The sequence below is a fragment of the Martes martes genome, assembly GCF_963455335.1.
Source record: "Martes martes genome assembly, chromosome: 3".
Taxonomy (NCBI): domain Eukaryota; kingdom Metazoa; phylum Chordata; class Mammalia; order Carnivora; family Mustelidae; genus Martes; species Martes martes.
Window position 1 is genome coordinate 73756026 of NC_137890.1, and position 15243 is coordinate 73771268.

At 47.5% G+C, this 15243-nt stretch overlaps 1 protein-coding gene across 1 annotated transcript in view; it reads left to right on the forward strand.

The window, feature by feature from the left end:
- The first annotated feature begins 7886 nt into the window (after positions 1 to 7886).
- Positions 7887 to 15243, forward strand: part of FLT1 (fms related receptor tyrosine kinase 1) — a 179219-nt gene continuing 171862 nt past the window's right edge. Inside the window, exon 1 of the mRNA XM_080797935.1 lies at positions 7887 to 8323. Within this exon, the coding sequence (XP_080654061.1) occupies positions 8260 to 8323 (64 nt within the window). The 5' untranslated portion in view covers positions 7887 to 8259. The remainder of the gene's footprint in view (positions 8324 to 15243) is intronic.

The window sequence follows — 15243 nt, forward strand, 5'->3', positions numbered from 1 at the left end:
CATTGCTGCTCTTTCCAGACACTGAAATCACAGGATTTCTACTTTTTTTCTCTGACACTACCATTTTTTTTAAAGCTGGAGAACATTTCAAGCACAGGGAACCAAATAAGCAAAAGCAAGCCACAGCTTGCCCAGTGAGGCAGGAGGAATTGTGGCCACAGGAGGTCCCCGGCCGGTCAACTGCCTGTCACCTTCTGCCTCCTCTAGCTTTCTTACTGTCGTCCCTTATCTGTGGATTCTTCCTGGGCCCAGAGCTCAATCCGATCATGTGGAATCATTGAAGAGGGACAGGAAGAAAACATCCCTTGGGCTCTGGAGAGGCAGGAGTCATCCTCTGCTGATCTGTTCGGAGCCTTTGGTAGGCACCTGATGTTGACTGTAGTCAGTTTCAGCTCTGTTGAAGGAAGTTAAAGGGAGCTTTGATCCGCACATGCCAAGTGCGACAGGGGCAGCTCCATGGGGACAGTGGCGATTAGTGGGAAACTCAAGGAAAGGAGATCTCTGTAGGAGAGGAGAATGGGGAGGCCTTCTCCCAGGTGAGATTCTCCTATCGCTGTCCACCTTGGTGGTTACGGTTTTTGCTTATCAAAGGAGCTGATGGGTTTTCTTACAGAAAGCGGGGAACTTTGTGCTAAAACTTCGGTAATAGGGACCCATGGAGAGCAAGAATGGGCAGCTGGACCAGGGCAGAATGGAAAGGAAAGGAAAGGTAGCAGGGAAACATGACAGTATGACCTGGGCCCCACAGGGGATGGCTAGGAAATGCAGCATTTACTCAGGGTCAGTTCCCAGCAGACAGACAGCGGAGGGCTCCTAGTCCAGAGGATGGGGTCAGCAACTGGAGGCTCTAAACATCAGGGAACACCTGAAGTCCAAGAGGAGACAGGGTCTCCAGCACTGCCTGAGGGTAAGGATAAGAGGGTCTACCCTCTAGGGACAAAGCTAGGAAGGATTGACAATGGGTTAGGCCATTCAAGGCCCAGTCCCAAGGGAGATCTGGAATTTGAGGGCAGGACAGTCAACCCCACTGCGGGTGTGGGAAGATTAGTGAGGGAATGCAGAAGGGCATTGCTAAGGTAATAACAGCTAACATTTATTCAGTGTTAATTTCAATCCAGGTACTATGATAAATTCTTTTCTGGATTCCTCTTTTAATCTTCCCAGCAACCATATTATGTTATCCTTGCTCTAAAGCGTAAGGGCGGGACCCAGGGATGTGAAGTGGTTTGCTCAAGGTCATATACCCAGCAAGGGGCAGGGAGGGCTGGAAGTTGCCCCATACCAGGAAGGGCTCTTTGCTCTCTACTTAGTTTTATGTTGCTTTCTGGGTTCAGGTGACCTTCTACCCAAAGGTGATGACCTTCATCTGACTGCAATATGAACTGACTTGCAGGCAGAACCATCCTTCCTTCCCCTGATGTATTAGATCATCCCACACTGACCCAGTGGATGAAGTATGGGGCTACAGGAACCAGCTCTTTCCTTCTGTCTGCTAGGCTTGGGTTTAAGAGTCCAGAAGGGCGGGAGTTGGGGGGAACATGAGGGGGCTGCTGGGGAGGGGTGGGGGGTACTGCTCAGGGGAGAGTCCAAGCACATGGCCTCTCTGCCTCTTTTCCTCCATCAGGTCAGGTGGTTGAAGTAAGTCATCTCTGAAGTCCATTTGTATGCTAACATTTTATAATTTTATCTTTTATCTCCACCAGTCAGTCTTGTGGAATCTCTTTCTTTCTCTAACCATTGGAACCTCTCTTTTTCATACATTCTAGAAAAAAATGGTCAATTATCTTGCAATATTGTCTTCCTGTTTCTAAAATTGTCTCTGCTTGCCAACAAATCCCTTTCTTTAAAAACATAGTTTTTAATAAATAATATTACCATGCACCATCTTTAATAAATTTTAATAAATATCATGAAGAAAAGGGATTTTCAAAACTGGTGCATTTTTCTCTTCTCTGTCATCAGATAGTATTTTCCTTTTAAAGAGATTTTCCTATTTTCTTTTCTTCTTTTTCATTTTTGATCTTGTTTCTACTTATCTGTATTACTTCTCAACACAGCTGTAGTTTTCAAATCAAGTGGATTTTTAAAACTGTAAGCTGTCTCCTCTGATTGCTTTACATTTATTCATACCTCTTTATCAGCGAACTTTGGATTTGCTGGAAACTCATGCCAAGGACACATTTCCTCAAGACTATCCATGACACCAAAGTTCTGGTCACCGTCCCTCTTTTCTCTCTAGCTTTTTTCCTAGGCTCAGATCCTAAAATGTAGTTTGAGCTGATAGTTTGTGTGTTCTTTTCTTTCTTTCTTTCTTTTTTAAAAGATTTTATTTATTTATTTGAAAGAGAGCATGAGAGAGAGAGTATGTGTGTGCAGAAGCAGAGGGAGAAGCAAACTCCCTGCAGAGTAGGGAGCCCTGATGTGGGACTCAGTCCCACCTGAGCCAAAGGCAGATGCTTAACCAACTGAGCCACCCAGGTGCCTGATAGTTTGTGTTTTCAATTTCAGATGAGGAAAGAAAAAAGTATTTTTATTAAGAAAACACTTTAAATATATACATAAGAAGGGGATCTGGCTGGGCTAGTCAGTACAGCATGCAATTCTTGATCTCAGGATTGTGAGTCTGAGCCCCACATTGGACATAGAGATTACTTAAAAAATAATAGTAAAAAATCTTTAAAAAAACACATAAGAAAAAAAGAAATGTATATAAATTATATGCCCATGACTCAGCTTCACATTATCAATATATGTCCTAACCTGCTTCATCTTTACTCCTCTTGGATAATTTTGTTTTTTGGGTTTTTTTAAGATTATATTTATTTATTTGAGAGAGAGAGAGAGAGAGAGCGCATGAGAAGGGGGAGGGTCAGAGAGAGAAGAAGACTCCCCACCAAGCAGGGAGCCCAATGCAGGACTTGATCCCAGGACTCCAGGATCATGACCTGAGCTGAAGTCAGTTGCTTAACCAACTGAGCTACCGAGGTTCCCTCTTCTTGGATAATTCTGAAGCAAATTTCAGTTGTTCTATTGTCATCTGTGATTACTTTAGTCAATGATACAAGATAATTTTATTTAATAATATTTTAATTTTAATAAATTAATTAAAATCTTAATAAGTTTTATTAAATAATAAACTGTTATTTAGCTGGGATTTGCATTTCAGCAAGAAATGTAAATATTTCACACTAATATTTGAGTTGATGCTTTGGACATTGATATGCTTTATGTCTAAAACCAAGATTTGTCTGTCATATCTTGACTCTAACTTTTTTTCTCTTATGTTGATAAGCAGGAGTTGTACTCTGAAATACAGAAACAATGATCCTGAGGAAATTTTCATTATAAACGTTTAAACACAAAGTTATCTAACAGTCTAAAAATTGGCAGAACGCAGGTTACAATGTGTCTTTCAAGTGCTAATTGGAAGCCGTGCTCTCCGTTTAGCTAGAACTCGATTTTATGGAATATTCGTTTTTCAACAGAAAAAAACCTAAAGCCACTTGGGATACTCAGTTCTTCCATCCACCATAGGGTTAGGTGAAATTGCGGGGCGGGGTGGAGGGGGTGCGGCAGGGGGAGGGGTCTCCCTTTCCTACAGATGGCAGATTTGCCCGTTTCACATCTGCTGAGGACTTAGAATATTGCCGCCCCCGCCCCGCCCCCCGCGTTTCTGCATCCCGCTGACTTCTGGTTCAGATGGGCCCCTGGGCTCGGGCAGAGTGGCCCCGGTTTCTCCGTGACTTCTGCAGCAGCCGAGACAGAAGTACGTCTGGGAGGAGCCTGGAAGAGACGCAGGAAGGAAAGGGATGGTCTTCCACTGAAGCTGCCAGCAGACCTGCCCTGAGGCTGTGCCTGGGGTTAGGAGAACTTTTGAAAAAGGAAGGTCGAAGATGGATAGCTCTGCTGGTCAGCCCTGCTTACTCAGAAGTGGAAGTTAGATCCAGGGCTTTTAATAAACCTCCTAGTCATCGCCCCGCCATTACACAAAACTCAGACATTACATTTAGATGTATAAGATTTTTGCCCAGTGTTAGGGTATGGCAATCTGATGATTATCACTTCAAACCCTGCCTTGGCTCAAGAGGAAATAAACTGGGTTGCTTTTCATGGCCCACTCACCTCAGCCTGCCTGAAGCCAAGTCCTTGGTACCCCTCCCCTTCTTCCCCTTCCTGGCTCACCTCCCCAGCTCGTCGTCCCTCCCCCTCCTCTTCTTCTGCCTCCCCTTTCTCTCCTTCATCCCCCCCTTCCTCTTCAGCTCCCCTCTTCCCCTTCCCCCTTTTCTCCTTTACCCCTCCCTCCCTCTTGCTCTGTCTCCCCTTCTCTCATTTACCCCTTCCCTTTCTCCTTTATCCCTCCCATCCTCTTCCCCCCTCCCTTCTCTCCCTCCCCTCTTCTCTCCTTTACCCTCCCCTCCTTTTCCTCCCCTCTTCTCTTTTACCCTCACCCCCTCCCCTCCTTGCTCTCCCTCTTTTCGCCCTCCTCAGCACCCTCCCAAGGTCCCCGTCCTGGCAGTGCTCACTATCTTCAAGTCCTCCTTGGATCCCTGGAGTTCTCTCCGGCCCCTCCCTCTTTCTCCACTCCACCCCTGTTAATTTCCCTGGACATCCCTTCTCCTAACCAGCCTCAAAAAGAAGCCAAAACCCTGAATAAACCCAAGTGAGATAAACAGCAGCAGCACCAATTTATGTGAAGAGCAGGTGGTCAGGAAGAGAGTGACGCCCATGGAACAGAAAGGAGAAGAGTAAAGATGTTGGCAGCCAATGTCCCCTCTGGAACTGGAGCAGAGCTTAGCAGCATCTGTCAGATCAAACCCTGAGTGCGCCTGCCTGGTGAGCTCAGCAGGGTTCCCTACAGGTTTGTGAGCCTGGGCTTCTGAGACCAGGTTAACTATTGAATGAAGAAGCATTGCCAGGTGGGGGGTTTTCATATAACACAGAGGGTTTATAAGATCATTTGGTTCTTGTAACCAGCCATACACATTTATGCTCCGTGGTGTGTAGCCGCAGAGTATCATTTGTCTTTGCGCTGAAGCTGCCTCACTCAGGTGAGGGTGAAATTCCTGATTGAGCCCGGGTTCTGAGAAGCTGAGTCGCTCCACACTTGGTCCACTGTAGGAAGGTGAGGCCTTGGCTTCCCTCCTGTCTCTCCCACTGGTGCTTCCACACTATTATTCAGTCTTGAATATTAAAGCTGTTGGTCTAACCAGCACTGAGCCTCTGAATGGGGACTAGAAAGAATCCTCAAGAGAATGTTTGTAGCTGATAACAAGAGAGAGTGTCTGGTTTTGCAGGAGATGAAATGTTCTTTTGTATGCAAGCAGGAAGCAAGTAGATAGTCTACTTCAATAGCTTTTTATACCCACCAGGCATGCTGAAATTGATCTTTTCCATCACGATTATCTATAAAACCTCTTTGGTTAGTGGTTCAGTTAGAAGAGTGCCAATAACCCCTTCTCATTCAAAGGCATTATCTCTTTGGAGGGAGGGGAGCTGAGAGCCAAACCTTTATTCCCCATAATTTTGCTTAGATATTCGCTTAACTAAATACTAAAATTTAAGCTAAAAATAAAATCATGAACAAAACCTTGCAACAATTTGTAGGATCTTGAATTCTTTGTGAGGAGGCTAACACGGCTGCCAAAATAAGAAGCAGGAAGCAAACTGCTGACTATAATTAAAAGCTTGCAACTTTCCAGAAGGAGAGTTGAGGAATTTGAGGAGGATCACTCTTAATGCCGAATAATCTGGGCATAAATGAAGTTAGATTGATTTGACCGTGACTCTTTTAGCTTTATTTATTTACTTGTTTCTCTTTTAACTTCAAGTAATTGAACAATATATTAGCACTGTGGGGTGGCATCTTAAAATTATGAAGGCTGTTTCAGTTGTCCATCAAATACTTATGGCTTTACAAATAAACTTAATGCAGACTAGATAGTCTATATGTACTGATGTAATATACAGCAGGTGTATAAGGTGCTTTCCTCTCTGGGTGTTTACAAAATCAAATGACATTTTTGAAGTTCAATTACATGTTTGTAGGTTGTACTATGGGCTACTTTCCTCCGGAGTCAGCTAAGTGCCTGTCCCTGAGAAGCCCTCCTGAGCTCCCAGGGCAGATCACCTCTTCTCTGCACCCATGAGGACCCAAACCCCTCTCCACACTGTGGTCCGTGCCCTGTATTGTCATGGCCTCTTTACCTGTCAACCTCCTCTCCAGATTCTAAGCTCCTTGGAAGGTAGAGATGGTGTCTTCCCATCCCAATGCTTTTAGCCCCAACACACTGCTTGGCCCCTAGGAGGTGTTGCAGGAAGCCAATGCTGAGGGTTTCTCCTTGGGAGGGAGCCTGGGAGTGACAAGCAGCTCTGAGGTGAGGCAGAGGGACACCTTGGCTCTTCCAGTGCTCCTGGACATGTTTGAGAAGATCAGCTGTCAGCTTCCAGTAATTCATATTTACTATTTGCTCATGGGTCCACGATCCAGGTTTGGGGGAGGCAGAGAAAAGGAGCCAGGGAGAATGGTGAGGAATGTTGGAAACACAGAGAACGCTAGTGAAGCTGGCAGGGAGCCATGACTCCACGAAGTCCGAACTTTCTTCCCAACCAGAAGGGGCGAGGGGCTGCGACTTAGGCTCCAAGGCGCCAGGTGTGGGTTTGCAAGTTGCCTGCATGGGGCAGGGGGTGGCAGGGAGCTGTCTTCCCTCAGGCCGCCCATAGGTGTGGCAACTTCGGGTTGCCCAACCTTCCCAGGCAGGGAGGTAGTCCAGTCCTACAGGAAGAGTCGCTGGTCCCGTTTAGGAGCCATCACAGTCCCTTTTATCAAGACCAACCATCTGGCAGGTTCCAATAGAACTATTTTTCAAACCAGCGGTATTTATAAAGACAAGACTGGGCTGCTCCATGGAGTCTAGGACGATTTCAGCCTTTGAGGTAATGGAAACATAATTGAGGAACAACGTGGAATTAGTGTCATCGCGAGTGATCTAGTGCCTCGAGTCAATTTCATCGGGTTTTGTTCGAAGAGCAGCAGTCACTCATCTTGCGTAGCAAGATGCCATCAGGAAGATTTCTTTTTTTTTCCTGAAGCATTTAGGAACTAAAGCTCTTGCTCGACCCTTACAAGTTGCAGGAGCAGTTTCACGCCTCAACTTTTTAAAAGGTATCCTGATGTTATTCGTTGTGTTGCTTCTAGGAAGCACAGGGTTTAGGAAATGACTTGGGCGGGTGCATCTCTGCCGTGGAAAGAGACACAGACGTCCTCCCCAGGGACCTGAGAGGGTTCTCTGTCTTCTCGAAGGTGCCGGGCAAGCGTCCGGTCCCCTCGGATGCTCCCGGTCCAGTCCCTGTGCAGAGGGTCTCCGGCGCCTTCCTAGACATCTGGGGACGATCTGGGGGGTCTGGGGCAGCTAGACCAGGCGGCAAGAACAAGGAAGAGGAGGGAGCCGGGCTGCGCTTAGCTCCTCCGTGCCAAGGACACTGTCGCGGAGACGCGGCCAGCTTCCCACGGATCGGACTTTCCGCCCCCGAGGCTGGGCGGCGGAGCTCCTGCCCGGTCCCCCTTCCCTGCTTCGGGCGGCCCCCAAAGGCTGAGTAAGCCGGGAGGAGGGAGGGAGACTGCAAGGATTTCCTGAGCGCTAAGGGAAGGAGGAAGGGACCCAGGCAGAGGGCCGGGAGCAAGGACCCTGAACCTGCCGGGGCCGCCTGCGGGCTGAGTAGCCAGCGCCTCCCCACGAGCGCTCGCGCTCGGTCCAGACGCACGCTCGGCCCCCAACTACCCCCCCCCCCCGGCAGCCCCCGCCCCTCTCGAGAGCCGTAGGGAATCAGGTCCCGGAGGAAGAGGGTAGGTGGGGAGGCGGATGAGGGGTGGGGGACCCCTTGACGTCACTGGAAGGAGGTGCCGGGGTAGGAAGTGGGCTGGGGAAAGTTTATAAATCGCCCCCGCCCTCGGCTCCTCTTAATCGAGGTCCGCTGAAGGCTCGGAGCGCGCCGGGCAGACACTCCTCGCGGCTCCTCCCCGGCGGCGGCAGCGGCAGCGGCAGCGGCGGCTCGGAGCGGGCTCCGGGAGTGGAGCGCAGCGGCCAGAGGACGCCGAGCTGCGAGGATTATCCGGGGAAGTGGTTGTCCCCCTTGTTGGAGCCGCGGAGAGGGGCGCTCGCGGCGGAGGGCCGGAGCGCGAGGAGGCAGATTCGGGCGGCTGTGGGTCTTTGGCCCGCGAGCGGCGCGGGGAGCGGGCAAGCAGGCCGCGTCGCGCTCACCATGGTCAGCTGCTGGGACACCGGGCTCCTGCTGTGCGCGCTGCTTGGCGGTCTGCTGCTTACAGGTGAGGCGAGGTTGGGACCAGAGGCCCACGCGGGGCCCGCATGGGGCGGCGGGCGGGCACACCCTTGGGGCTGGGGCCGGGTGCACGCGGGGAGGTGAAGCTGCAGCCGCGAGGACCGAGCCTCGCTGGGAGCCTGGGACGCTAGTTGTCGTGGGCACGCCTGGGGCCGCGGCGCCCTTCCCTTCTCTTCCGTTGGGCAGGCAGTGCAGGCGTCTCGGAGAGTCGCCGGCGGAGGTCCGCGGGCATCGGCGCTCTGAAGGGCTGCCGGCGCCGCGCTCGGGTCCGCCCTGGGGCTGCCCCTTTGCGGCTGCAGCGGCCGAGCCTCTTTGCCCAGCTGCCGAGTCGGCTCTCCCCTCCCGGACGCTGGGAGCACCGCGCGCCCGGACCTGCCTGACCCCCACAGCCTGCTCCCCGGCGGCCTGGCGCGGGTCGGTAGGGCCCACGGGAGCCCGGAGCAGCGGCTTCTAGAAAGCCCGCCACACTGCCTGGGGGCTGGGCTGAGGCCCGGGCGTTGGCGAGGTTGGGCACCGGCCACGACGTCGTGCCCCCAGAGGGGAGGAGGAGAGCCCCTTCGGGAGGGGTCGCGTGCCTGCCGGTAGCCGACAGATCCCAGGAGAGGGCAAAAAGCTGGTGTCCTTCGACCCACTTCGGGTCCCCTGCCCCGATTGCCCCCAGGAACTTTCCAGCAGCTTCTGCTCCTCCCCGCCGCTGGCCGACCGCCGGGCAGAGCGCGCTGAGCGCAGCCACCCGGGTGGGGCCTCTGCGGCCGGTCCAGCCCAGGTCGCCGACCTGAGTGAACCTGACCAGGGTAGTGGAGAACCCAAATACCGTTAAGTTTCGGAATTGCAGGCCTAGTCTTTAAATTCCCAGAGAAGAGAGAGGACGATTTGGACCAAAAGATGCAGTTTGAGGAATCGGCGAGGTCCGCCCCTTTGCTGGGAATTCGAGAAACGCGCGGCAGAACCGTCCGGGGCCCCGGAGGTTATATCGCTGTAGTGTGGAGGTTGCCCCGCACCAGGGCGTCAAAGCCCGAGGGGACTTCGCGGCCCAGATTTGCCTTTTCTGCCCATTGGGGCTGAGTGGCCAAGCCCTCCGGTTCAGTCCCATGGGCGCGGAGAGCCGTATTTCTGGAGAAAAGGTAAAATAGGAAATAAAGTACAGTAACATAAACAAGTTATTGCAGTAATTCCAGAGAAGGAAAAAGTAGGGTTGAGCGAATTTTTTTTTAAATGCTTGTTAAACCCCAAAAGCAGTAACTGTTAAAAAACATTCTTTCTCAGTGGGAAGACTAATTAGATCCTCGGTTTCTAAAAAACAATAGTTCCGATTAGGTTGGCAAAACCATTAAGCTGAAAGGTAGGCGAAGCCCTCATGTCTGGGAACTCGCTGTAAGTTGGGGAAGTCGGTAACATAGCTATATTATAGGAAATATTGCCTTTCATCTTCAAAAAACTTTTTTTTTTGTTTTGAAAAGTCACCTATATTGAAGTATAGTTGTTCAGAGCACTGAAGTAACTTCTGAAGTCCATTCACCTGTTCTGTAAAGGTAAATGTAGGTTAATTCCTGCGAATCCAATGAAGGGAAAAGTATATGTTTCACTGGCTTTTCTGCTTCATACAAATACATCTTTACTTTTGTTTCAAAAACGTGGTTGACCAGTGAAGTATAGTTCTGTTGGTGATGAGGACCAATTTAGATCGGTGCAAGCTTTCTAGAAACCTGAGTAAGATTCTCTTGAGATTTCTTTTAGATTTTATTTCCCTTAAATGAGGCAGAAACGTTGAGACTCTTGTTTGATTTTTTAAAAAATTGTGTATGTGTTTTTACAAGAAAGCAAGGCAAAACATTAGCAAGGTGAGAACCTCCTTACCTGCTGGGTTAGGAACTGTTGTTATCAGTGGTCCGGGGTGTAATTCTTGAAGCATGGCTTTGTAAACCACAGGCTTGTGGCTGGTTAACAGAGAACCCACAGAACAACAGTCAGCTGCCTACTTTGTAAATTGCATCAGGGCTTTCAGACTAAACTGAGGGGCTGTGAGGGGCTGCTTCTCCTGGAAGTGGTGTCCAGAAAGAGGCCAAGTTTCTGCTCTGTGGATTTATCAGGAGTCTGCTCACTTTCAGGTGCCTTTGAATATTTGTGAGTTATTAATATTTTGAGTGTGTGTGTGAAGGTGTGTGCATGCACTGAGATATAAAATAACCAGAAGCTCAGACAGAAAGATAATGCATTTCCCCCTTAAAGATTACATTTACCTTCTTCCAAATCTCCTGAGAAATTAAAAGATGACAGTAATTTGGGTATTTTCAAGTCCTCTGTATTGCGATCTTTCCCTCTAAAAAGAATACCTCCCTTACTCTGCTCAAAGTCTCGTTTTCTTACTTTTAAGGCACCATGTCCATGATTAAAGCCATGGGCCCCTTTTTCCTGTCTCCATCTTTTGGGGGTTTTTGAGCAGCTGATATTTACAACTAACTAACTGGAAATGTATGACTTCTGAATCTTATGAGGGAAATCTACATTAATAATACGAAGTTGAAATGTGCCTGAAAATAATACTCACTTCCAAATACAATGTAATAAATCTTTCGTAGTAAAGCTAATTTTACATGGCAATTTTTGTTGTTTTCTCGAAGGTTTAGGAAGCTATACTTTTTTGGTAGTGATTTTCCATATTGCATATTTGTATTCTTAATCAGTTAGCACTTCTGGCAGTCCACGTGGGGAGGTTCCCCCCTGATGAGTCCTGTTGCCAATGGACTACAGGTGGTCACCTGGTCTATTCCTTAATATTTTTACCTTATTTGTTTATTGTTATTTTAAGTTTTTTTCTTTCCCTGTTGAAAATTCTATAACAGGCTCGCCAGTTTCTTCCCTGAGGATCTCTAACTGGATTTTTCGTTTTCACTGTGAAAGTCAGAAGTTAGAATAGATACCTACTTCTAATGCACCTTCCCAATTAAGACTCAGTGAATGGTTCCAAGGAGTAGGCTGAACACGGTGTGTCCCTTTCTCTCCTGCCCTTACACATTTGCATGTAAAATGGATGATAAGCCCGGTAATACCAGAGCACCTGCTATCAATAATCACATTGCATTTTCTTTTTCATCCACCAGCTGATTAACTAGTTCTTTAATGTGTTGCAAGAGCTAAGCTGTTAGGTTGTCTGAACCAGTGGTAATCATAGGCTTTTTTTTTTTTCTTTTTCCAAACAGAATCCTTAACTCTGCGAACTAAACTCTACTCTCTGACTCTGGTTACATTACCTCTTCTAAAAGGCCATCAGTCATTTTAAACTCAGAAGAATTTCTTGTTTGTTTGTTTAAGTTAATTCTCACATATTTGATTCAAAAATAACTTCATTTAAAAAATTTCAGATTGCCACAGGGACGCTAAGCCTCTTATTTAAAATTGGACCTATTTTATATGATCTTTTAGAAGCAACCAAATAATCACTTTGTTCTTACCAAATGTATTGAGACATTCTAAATCTACTTTGAATGTGTGTAATATAGCAGTTGAAAATATGTTGCCAAAAAATGGGTTTTATAATTACCAAGGGAAAAAAAATGCAGTGTCCTGAAGGAAGGTTAGCCAACCTATTTCAGGGTTGTGCCTGCTGTTTACCCTGGGGTTGGGAAGCTCTGCAAAGCAAGAACAAACTGAGATGTGTATGCGAGTGGGCATAAGAATGGAGAGAAAGCGAAAGAAGCTCTCTTGGCACTTGGGTGTTAAATGCAAAGCTTGCTGGCGTTGGGTTTTTGGTGCAGTTGCACGGTTGGGAGTTTATTGGATATCAAGTAAATACAACCTTTCAGAGTATTGGTCATTGTGGAGAGGAGAGGAGGGACTGTGAAACGACACCAGACCTAATTTTTTTTTAAACAAAAATATATTATGAGGACTGGTTAAAAGCATTAAAAGCATCTGTTGCATTGCTTTAAATAATTTAATAGAAGAGGATAGTCCCTTCCATTCCACTGGTCTTAGTATACTGGTGAGGCTTGTAAGGAATGACAAGATCTCTTGCCAAATGCTTTCCAGGATCATTGTTGATTCCTCACACACTTGGGTGCCTTGGAAATTGCATGCTGCTGATGACATTACTGGATTTTATACCAGATTGAGGGAGGGGAAGGAAATGGGAGGAATGGGGTAATTGAGGGAAGGATTGAGAGGAAAGCCTCTGGCTTAGCATCTGGGACTGCAGGGGGGTTTCATTAAGGAAATGGTTCCATTGAGTCTGCTGAAGATAGTGGACTAGATTTCCTGCATTGCTCCTGGGGCGGATGTGGGGGGATGTCAAGAATTCCTGGGGATTTCCCATCAGTCTCAGTAAGCTGGATGCCTGAGAGCCATATCTGATTCTTGCTCCTTTCCTTGATTTTGAGCTCCTTGCGAGACCTGATCTTGTCTCTCAGACGTACAGGTTGTGAGGGCTAGATGGAACCTCATAGATCCAACATACTCATTTCAGAGATGAGAAAACCCACCCAGAATAGTGTTGCCCCCACCCCCCACCCCTGCCCCGCCAGTTCAGTAGCTGGCTGGTGGCAGACCCAGGCATAGAATCTGATGGTCCCAGTACAGATAATACTTTTTCTTCATTTCTGTCTTTCCTCTACCCCAATCAGGGTAGAGATGTTCAAACATTTGCTGAAGGACATTATTACAGCGCTCACGTTTCTTTTTAAATGTCAGGATCTTTCTCAAATGTGGAATTTTCTTCTATTTTCTTATAGCCCACAAGGGGTTTGAGATTGAGAATACCAAAATTACGGCTGCTTAGCAGTGCACTGACAGATTTGGTGAGCAGATTGGTTCTCCTTGTGACCCTTCTTTTGAACTGCTGTGGTTTAAATAGTTGTAGCCTACATGACTAGCCTCGTTTCTCATCACTTCCCCCCACGCACCGTGTGACCCAGCTACGCAAGCCCTTCCCCAGTCAAAGAAATTACTCACCATTCTTAGGATGGGCCTTGTGCATTCATCACTCCGTGTTCATGCCCTTTTTCTTCAAGACCCTTTCCCTCTTCTGCATTTCCTCCTCCCCTGCCTTCAAAAGCCTTTCAAAGCTCCGCAGTCACCATTTTTTTGAGTTCCTCCTTATAGCTGCAGGCGGAATCTGTGGTTTCTTCTGCTCCTGTAGGTACCTCCTCTATAGAACCCTTATGCGTACCCCTTTCTAGTTGTTTTCACCTTGCATCGTTACTATTTCATCCCCTTGCTCTCTGATCCCCGGCACCTGGTGCATATGCCCAGCACAGAGGCCCTCGGTACGTGCTGGAATGAATCAGTGGTGTCGCCACGCTACCATTTCCAGGAAGAAAGCTCTCAGGGCCAGATATGAATTTATCCCTTTATATTAATGTGCTCCCGTCTGTCCAGTTGGCCTCAGTTACAGCGGATTCCTTAGAAGGCTTGCTCCCAAGAGATAATGTTGGTCTGCAATGATGACATTTTGGCAAGTGGCTAAGATGTAGGAAATCAGCTAGGATCTTCAACCTCCGAGATCCCTCTCTTCTGTAATCCTCTCCTTTTCTGTCCTGATGCTTCACTGGGGACTCGAAGCCACCAAAGCTGGATTTCAGTCTACACAGAAGTTCTGGCATAGCCTCTGTTGACGGTAGCACTGCAGTTTTGCCCAGCAGCATATTATACAATTTTTTAGAAGCAATAATGCTCTCAGATTTTATGGTTTGCCTTACTCATCCATTCATAGACTCAAACCTGAGTCCATGGGTGCTGGGCAGTGATATAAACCCAATGACAGAGACCTGGCCACACTCAGCCCCGATGCTCCGTTTCCATTAGGGCCATTTGCTATGGGACCAGGCTAGTCTGCCGGAGTTCCTCTTTCCATGGGATGGGCTCTTCTTGACCCTTCATGCAAGTTTGTTCCTGGCTGGACCACTCTACTAGGAAGGTGTGAGACCTGTTCTTCTAAAAAACCTGAATCCCATGATTGGGGACCTTGGTGGTCCCTTCCTTCCACCACCCCCACCCCACACTCTGAACATGCCCACAAAATTATCCAAAACAAGCTTCTCAAACTGTATTCCATGGTGTAGCAGCAGCAGCCCCCAGGAACTTAATGAATCAGAGAGCGTGTGTATTAATAAAGTCCACTGACATGTTCTTTGCACATTAAAAATGGAGAAGCACAGATTTTAGCAAAGGATTCTTAGCTCTGGTGTCAGGATCTAATTCCTTTTCATCTTTATTCTAAAAAAAAGATAGCTAAGGGACTAGACCCGGGCCAGCCAGGAGCCTCTTCTGGCTCCTGCATTATGCTTGTGCCCCGTCTTCTCCTGGGAGACCTGTGTCCTTCTTGAAGATTCTTTTTATAAAATCTTAGATGTGGCTTGGACCTGTAATCCAAGGAAACAGAGATGGTCTTGAAGGATACCATGGTTAACCAAATCATGGGTGGCATGATTGTCTGTTAGAAAATAACAGACTTGGTGAAAAAAAAAGTAAAAAAAAAAAAAAAAAAAAGTAAAACTGGCATTAAACAGGTTTCAACCATAAGTAAAAGTTTTATGAGGTATTTGCTTTCAGAACAAAATTAGTTGGTGACATTATGCAACAAAGGTAAGTGTCCTCTGGAATCTTAGTGGTCAGGGAGGCAGTGTGTTTGTATTCATTCTTCCTTGTCTCCTATCGCAAATCTTGGCAAATGCCTTTGTCTTTTCACAGATTACCACAGTGCCTACAGGCACTTTTCCTCCGACTGGTCTTCTAACCTATTTAACTGATGGAGTGTGAATGAATTTCCTTCCAAGCCGCAGACCCACCCATGTGGTCCCCACAAGCCAAGCTAAAACAATGATCAGATGCTCCTGTTGAAAGGGGCTCGAAGTGAGCCTTTTTATATAAAGGAAAAGCCTTTGCTTTCGTTATACACAAATATGAAACCAC